The 8,229-nt window shown below is 41.4% G+C and overlaps 1 protein-coding gene across 1 annotated transcript in view; it reads left to right on the top strand.

Moving 5' to 3' along the window:
• LOC104528176 (rho guanine nucleotide exchange factor 10) overlaps positions 1-6,539 on the top strand; it is a gene marked incomplete at its 3' end in the record, with an annotated part of 21,490 nt that extends 14,951 nt beyond the window's left edge. The window contains exons 9-12 of the mRNA XM_010172107.1: positions 697-809; positions 4,656-4,733; positions 4,953-5,132; positions 6,423-6,539. Of these exons, the coding sequence (XP_010170409.1) occupies positions 697-809; positions 4,656-4,733; positions 4,953-5,132; positions 6,423-6,539 (488 nt within the window). The remainder of the gene's footprint in view (positions 1-696; positions 810-4,655; positions 4,734-4,952; positions 5,133-6,422) is intronic.
• Positions 6,540-8,229: the final 1,690 nt, after the last annotated feature.

The raw sequence follows: 8,229 nt of genomic DNA, 5'->3' as shown, positions 1-8,229 counted from the left end.
CCCCCCTTTTTTTTTTTTTTTTTTTTTTTTTTTTTTTGTTCTAAGACACAGTTTCTCCTACTGTTCTTTATCTCTCCTTTGCTCGTGTCTGCTTGTTTGGCTGGCTGCATACTGCCACCTATCACTGCACTTTGGTGGTGCTTTTTGTGTAGAATTAGGAAGTAATGCAGAATCCCTTACTCTCATATCTGACAAAAGCAACATTTTGGTACATTTGGCTACTTATTTTACTTCAGTTAGGGAATGGTGTATGGAATTTTTAAAGCTGGATCATATTATGGGTGCGTTTAATTTCTTCCCAACGGTCTTTTATTTCAAAACTGCCAGCCCTGGAGCCGCAGTGCTTTAACTCTAGTTGTCATGTTCTACGCTGTGGACAGCCCTGCACTTCTGGCTGTGAAGAAGGAGTAGAGATCAAGCAAAAGATGCATAGGCTGTCTCCTACTGTGTAGAATTTAGGGGTTTGAGATATCTTTGAATGATGCTCTGTATTAGAGCGCCTGTCGGTGGTGGTGTTTCTGTGATTTCACAGGTGATACAGAAGTGCTGGGAAATTTCTTTTGGAAATTTTGTAAGTGAAAAGAAGACTACTGTGTAATTACTGTGCTTGGATGATAGAATCCTTGCCTTTTTTTTTTTTTCCTTTCAATTTACATGTTGTAAATGTTGACATTTTGGTTATTCAATTACTTGTAGATCATAGATCATCATGCCTGGAAGAAGAAGAGCTAAATTTATTTATTGATGTGGACTGTATGCATACAGAAGCAATTATGACTCCTATGCCTGAAGGATTATCACAGCAGCAGGTAGTAGGTTTTTGCAAATATGGTCTTCTGCCTCTTTTTCCTCCCCTCTGCTCTGCATCAACAGCTCCAGGTGCCTTGCTCTTCAAACATATTGGCATTTAACATAAATTAAGTGGACATAAAATTCAGAACTGAATAAATAGGATTTTTAGAATTGGTATGTGTGCGTATAGTTGCATCAACCCTGAATTCAGACAGAGATGTAAAATGTTGTTTTGCATTACAAAATTATCTGTAATAATTATACTAGTTCACTGCCTGAGCACTTAAACTAAATATGATGGTTTTGAGTGACAAAGAAGAGAGTTAAAAAAATTTTATTGCTCCAGGTGCTCTAGGATTTCTATTTTAAATCTAGAGAATATCCTGTATATTCTCTGATTTTAAGGTTTCTCCTGGTTAAAAGAACCTTGTCCCCAGTCTACTTCAAGCCTACAGAAGAGTGTATTTTGCTGTTCTCCACCTCAAACTCTATAGTCACTGTGGAAACCACTTCAAAAAAACCTCTGAAATCAGCATCAGTTGGAAATTTGGGCTGAAAATAAATCCTGTGGGTTTGTGTTACTGTGTTGTTATGACAAGTAATAACTGTATGAGAATTTTTAGCTTCTTGTGGTGTCAAGTCATGAGTTGGTCAGTAGCTTCAGAAAATGAGCAAAACAAAAAAAAATAAAGGGGCAGTTGAGGAGACCCGTAGAAGTGTTTTTGTTTGCTTGGTGAGGTTTATTTTTCTAATGTATTTAGCACAGCGAAGTGTTAATCTTGTAACAGTGCGACTATCAAGCTGTGTTACATTAAGTTTTCATTTTAATGTAAGACCCGAATGCTGTCTTTTCTTCTTTCCAAATACAGGTTTGAAAGTTTCACTGTTTTGTTTTTGTTTTTTTTTTTGTTTTTTTTGGGGGGGGTTTTTTTTTTTTTTTTTTTTTTGTTTGGTGGTTTTGTTGGGGTTTTTTTAAGGTAATTAAAAATAAATGTACCTTCTTTTGGAAAAGTTTAGAGCTCTTAGTTTGGTTAAACGAGTAATTGTTGTGCAGGTCATGATGTGTGTTGCTTATCCACCCAGGAAGAGCTGCCCAGGTGGGCAGGGATGGAGTTAGGAAAGCCAAAGCTCAACTGCAGTTGAGCTAGTGAGGTGTGCAGGGAACAGTGAAAAGTTTCTTATATGTACATTGGCAGCAGAAGGAAGGCTAAGAAAAGTATGGGTCTGCTGCTTGATGGGGCAGGGATCTTGTGTCAGAGGACACTGAAAAGATAGACGTACTTGATGCCATCTTTACCTCAGCTTCTAGTGGTGAGCTTTGTCCTCAGGTCTCCAAATCCTCTGAACCTAGAAGCAGGTCCCGCTGGAGTGAAGCATTATTTGCAGTTAGGAGGTACTGTGTCCAGTTGGATATACAGATGTCCATGGTACCAGGTGGAATGGATTTAAGGGTGCTGAGGGTAAGACCTTTCTCTGTGATACATGATCATAGTGATCAGATGACTGGTAAATGTCACACCCATCCTCAAGAGAGCAAGAAGGAGCAAAACTAGGGTGAGGCTGGCCTCACTTCAGTCCCTGCGAAGATGATGGAGCAAATGCTACTGAGAGCTACTTCTGAGTACAGAAGGAGACAGGAGGGTGTTTGGGAAGAGTCAGCATAGATGGACCAGAGTCCATATGTGCCTGACCAGCCTGAGTCTCTTTGAGATGACTGGCTTGTGGACAGAGGAGAGCAGAGGGTGTCATTTACCTCTGCTTTAGCAAGGCTGTCATTGGCATGGGTGGACTAGAAGGTGGGTGGAAAACAGGTGAGGACACCATACTCGGGGTGGTAGTCCACAGTACAAAGTCCGGTGGGTGGCCAGTGTTAGTAGCGTTCCTCAGGAGCAGGCCTGTGATGTTTAATGCCTCTATTAACGATCCAGATGCCACCTGCGGTGTGTGTTTGGATGCCATGCCAAACTGCAGGGGTGCAGCAGGCCATGCGTGGGAGGGTGGGTCTGCTGGTCAGCGTGGCTTTGATGGGCTGAGGTTGGCAGAAAACTCGGGCAGCTCGACAGAGACCAACACAAGTCCTGGCTGTGGGATAGAGTCACCCTGTGCCACAGCACAGGCTGGGGGCCAGCGGGCTACACAGCGGCCATGGGTGTCCCAGCTGCAGAGGGTGAAGGCCAGAAGCTCCTTCCAACCTGGAGTGCTCTGCCATGAACCAGCTGACTTCACGAATGTGCTTGTTTTAAACAGCAGGTGGCACGATAAGTTCTGTTTGAAACCTGGTGCCTGTTAAATACCATGTCCTGCATCTGGGTTGTGGTAGCTTCCGCTTCGGTTTAATACTGGGACCTGAATTCTTACAATTAGTTGTTTGTGTTTGTATGCTACTGCTACCAGCAAAAATGTGAATCTAAATGTAAAACTTGCATGCAAGCCTCTTGTAAGTTGTGCTTATCTATTGAAATAACCGGTAGGCACTATTAAGTGTCTATTTTGTGTATTATAGAGCCTGAAAAAAAAAAAAACTTCTACAGATGTCTGTTCTTTTCAGAAGAATGAACTGTGACTAAAAGTAGCGTTAAGTCTCCTTTACCAGAGCAGCTGATACATTACACTGAATAAGACACTGCTAAATCTGTTCTAAACACAAATTAGACACAACTAATTTTACCGTATATACCTTTAAGCAAGGCCTCAGATAATTTTGAAGTCTTCCTTTGAAATGCCAGTACTTGAAAGAAAATTTATGCATAACCTGCACTTAAACTAATGCAAAATATAAGTGTGGAGAATTAAAGGCAGCATTGGCAGAGGAGGCAGGAGGCTGTGGGGATCAGGAGCAGAGAGAAGCAAGTCTGAGATTTGAGTTTCATGGTCATTTATGCTGGTTTAAAATAGCAAAAAAAGCAGTTTTGCCTTCCCTTGTAGTTGTGGGGGGTGGTTTGATCCTGCCCTTGTGCCGTCTTCTCCTTCAGAGTCCTGCTTTTGAAAGCCCTGGGATGAGCTGCATTAGGAAATGGATTTGAGTGAAAACAAATCCTTAAAACCAGCAAGAAATCTAGTCAATAGGACTAAGAATTTTAAATTTTAAAACAAATAGGTTTCCTCATCCTTCCGGTCATGTCACCTGTGCATGCATACAATGTGTGTTTCAGCTGAATTGCAGAAGCAGGAGGTGGAGAAGGAGGTGTGATAAATAGCCTGTAGTTTGTAAACATGAAATATGGTAGTACTGCCTGAAGCTCTTACAACTCTATCAATTGGTATGAATATAAATGAGACAGAGTTTTCAGTTATGTGTGGTAATACCCAAAAAAGAAAGCTGACTTACTCAGATACTTTCTCAAGTGGTTCAGTTTATATGGCCTTACATTAAAAACGCAATTAATGTTTGCTTGTTTGTCCTTCAGGTTACTTGTAATAAATTCATAAAAGATATTAAAAAAAAACCACAACAACTTGAAGACTGATTTTGAAAACTGGTTACCTATTTTGTTGCAGCAATTCACTGAAGTTGCCAATAACACCTGTACCTACTATCATTTATATTAATGTTTAAATTTATATATCTCAAATTAAAAGACAAGTTTCAGAAATAAAGCTTGGACTTGCAACAGTCAGCAAAGATTATAGACGCAGGTACAATAACTGTTGTGTTCTTTAAAATAAATAAATAATTTTAGAGTACTAGTAAATTTAATTACTTTTGAAGAGGTACAGTATGATTTTATTGCAGTACCAGAATTGAAATTGCTTTGTTATGTCTTGTGTTTTATTAATGTGAGAACTTTATCATCAGCATTCTCCACTAAGATATGAATGTGTTACTTGATCAGAGCTTCAGACAAAACTTTGTTTCTTAACAGGTTGTGAGAAGGTATATATTGGGCTCTGTAGTTGACAGCGAGAAGAATTATGTGGATGCTCTCAAAAGAATCTTAGAGGTACCTTAATATCTTTTGCATTTTATAATATGGAAATTTGAAGAATAGTGAAATCCTTGCTATCTGTAGTATGACTCATACAGATTTTGCTACAGAGGCTTCATGCCAAATGTTTAGAGATTTTGTGTGTTAATACTGTTATATAAGTTGCTTTTTTCTGCTTGTAGAAGACCCTTTTTGTTTGTTTAAATCTTTTTTTTTTTTTTTTTCCCCACACAGCAATATGAGAAGCCCCTTTCAGATATGGAACCAAAATTACTGAGCGAAAGAAAACTCAAAATGGTCTTTTATCGAATTAAGGAAATTCTTCAGTGCCATTCAATGTTTCAGATTGCGCTGGCGAGTCGTGTATCTGAGTGGGACTCTGTTGAAATGATTGGTGATGTCTTTGTTGCTTCAGTAAGCAAATGCATCTGAACAGATATCTTTAGGCTTGTTACTCCATCTCCATTTCTCTCTGTCTGACTTGGCCACTTCATTCCCATATTCTCCAATGCCTGTGGCAACTGTCAGAGTATGTATGTACCATCCTGGTAAGGAAACTGACACCAACACATGTCTTCGGCTTGGTTGGGAGATGTGAAAGGATTGTGGGCAAAATTTTCAGGCTTTGATCCAGCTTTCAGACATTTAAGTAAACAGTTTCTTTTTCTGAGGTGATAGAGATTAAAAAAAACACCAAAATTAAGGTGAGATTGAGACTCTTAAAAAAAGTAGGTAGTCATACATAGTATGTTTGTTGGGAGTAGAATAAAACACAGTAGGTGATGTCCTGAATTCCTAGGTTTGAACGGAGCCTGAGGCACAGGTAAAGAGTATATGTAAAACACTATCCCACCCTTAATGGAAGTTGAAGTAAAGGACTTCAGCTAGCCACTGCTTTACATTAGAGAAAACAAGAAGTGGCCTTGGTTGATAGAAATATGTTGTTCCTACTGTGAGTATGTGGATGGAAAAGGCTGCTTACCTGCTGGGCTGAGTCCTTTGTTTGGTTGCCACCTCGCTGCTGGAAATTGGCACCTTTTTGTGCCTGCTGTAAGAGAGCTGGGATCTATGTCTCTGAGTGCTTTGGCCCCATTTTGATCAAAATGAAATGGTTACTAAAGATAGGCTGTTTAAAGCAGACCTGTATTGTTTTGACTGAAGCAAGTTAGGTAGCGTAAATCAGACCAGCTCTGCAGAAGAGAGGGCTAAAATTACTCAGGAGGTAATTGCCAGCGATCTTAACATTCACATGGCTGCTTGCAGGCCACACAATCTGTCTGCGTTCCTGGTAAACCCTTACCAGCTGAAGATGGAGCATGAAGGCCCTGGGACCTCACTGGTTCACCAAATCTGGAAGATAGGCAGCAGTGAGATGATCAGGGGATCCCAGCAGCCGCTTTGAAACTCAGTGGGTACCCTTTGATTGCCCATAGTCCCCAGGATCTGCCCTAGTGTTGTAGCCAAGATGAAGCTATTTCTGTAAATTTACATTTTGTAATTCACAGCTGTTATATCTTTAGGATTCCACCCTGCCTTCTCCAGAAGGTTATTTGGGGCATCACCAGTATTTCTGTAGATCCAGTGGTAGGCCAAGCAAAGCCCTTAGCTCTGAGCAAGGCAAGTCCTTAACGGTCAGAGGTTTAGATAGTTACACTTTCAGGGATCTTGTATTTGTAGTTAAGGTTTGCCCTTTTATGTTTTCAGTTTTCTAAGTCTATGGTATTGGATGCATACAGCGAATATGTAAACAACTTCAGTACAGCAGTGGGGATTCTCAAGAAAACGTGTGCCACCAAACCTGCCTTTTTAGACTTCTTAAAGGTGAGTTTGTTCAATCTTAAAACAGCTGGTCATATGATATAAATAAGAGTATGAAGTATAAGTTAGGAGGAAAGTTGCTGATACTGTGTATTCTGTGACTGTTTTAAGGACTTTGGTTTTATGTTTTATTGGTTTGGCACAAAAAATCCCCAGAGAATTCACTTCCACTACTGTATTTTCAGAATAATAACACGATGTTAGATCTAGGATGTATTTTGAAGTGCACAGTGGTTTTGTTGTTGTTCAGATCAGCTTATTGATGTTTACATGACTGCACTACGCAAAACATTGGCATTCTTTCATAGCAGGTGAGTTTCAAATAATAGTTCAGCATCGGAGGCCTCTTTTTATTTGAGGTTTATTTTACTTCTAACTTCTTTATTGTATTGCACAGAGCAGAAATGCTGTGAATCCCTAGGGATGATACTTTATCAAGAGTGCACAAAATCCCAAACATACAGACTGAGTGATGAGTGGCTTGAGGCCAGCTCTGAAGAGAAGGACTTGGGGGTGCTGGTGGATGAGAAGCTCAACATGAGCCGGCAATGTGCGCTTGCAGCCCAGAAGGCCAACCATGTCCTGGGCTGCATCAAGAGAAGTGTGGCCAGCAGGTTGAGGGAGGTGATTCTGCCCCTGTTCTCCACTCTTGTAAGGCCCCACCTGGAGTACTGTGTCCAGTTCTGGAGTCCCCAAAACAAAGACATGGACCTGCTGGAGCCAGTCCAGAGGAGGCCACAAGGATGATCCAAAGGCTGGAGCACCTCTCCTACGAGGTCAGGCTAGGAGAGTTGGGGTTGTTCAGCCTGGAGAAGAGAAGGCTCTGGGGAGACCTTATAGCGGCCTTCCAGTACCTGAAGGGGGCTACAGGAAGGCTGGGGAGGGACTTTTAACAAGGACATGTAGTGATAGAACAAGGGGAAATGGCTTTAAACTGGAAGAGGGTAGGTTTAGATTAGATATTAGGAAGAAGTTCTTGACTGTGAGGGCGGTCAGACACTGGAATAGGTTGCCCAAGGAAGTTGTGGATGCCCCCTCCCTGGAAGTGTTCAAGGCCAGGCTGGATGATGCTTTGAGCAACCTGGTCTAGTGGAGGTATCCCTGCTGATGGCAGGGGGGTTGGAACTAGATGATCTTTAAGGTCCCTTCCAACCCATACCATTCTATGATTCTATGAAAATCCATTGCAAGGCTTTTAGGCTGTCTGTAACACTGCTGAGATCCTGGAGGCTCTGCTTGTCTCATTCTCGGGGAGTCCTGGATTGAATTATTCCTCTCAGAGCTGTCACCCTGCCAGGTCTGTTGTAGTAGTCCACCAAACACTGAAATTAGGTGCCCTAGGCAAATGAAATAGTGAAGCTCTTGGGTTACCTAGAAGGGAGTGGCAGGGGGCTGATTCCTAATCTGTCTTCAGATCTTAAAATTACCTAACAGTTTTTTGGACTGTGTCCAGCAGTACACAGGATTATATTCTGGAGGCCTTAGGCACCACAAAGATCAAAATCTCTAGTGAGTGTATAGTCACTTCATACCTCTCACACTGTTTAAAGCCTGTTGTTCCAGTAGAGGCATAACTTACACTGCTCATCACTGCTTGTCATTGCCAGCACTGGTACTGCTTAGAGCTGGGAACTCACAACAAGGGAGTTGTGAGTCAACTCCCTTGACTGAAGGCAGCCCATTCCAGTGCCTG

This window comes from Antrostomus carolinensis, unplaced genomic scaffold (assembly GCF_000700745.2).
Source record: "Antrostomus carolinensis isolate BGI_N321 unplaced genomic scaffold, ASM70074v2 scaffold10187, whole genome shotgun sequence".
NCBI lineage: Eukaryota > Metazoa > Chordata > Aves > Caprimulgiformes > Caprimulgidae > Antrostomus > Antrostomus carolinensis.
Note: the sequence above shows the minus strand (reverse complement) of the source record. Positions and strands in the feature narration are given on the sequence as shown.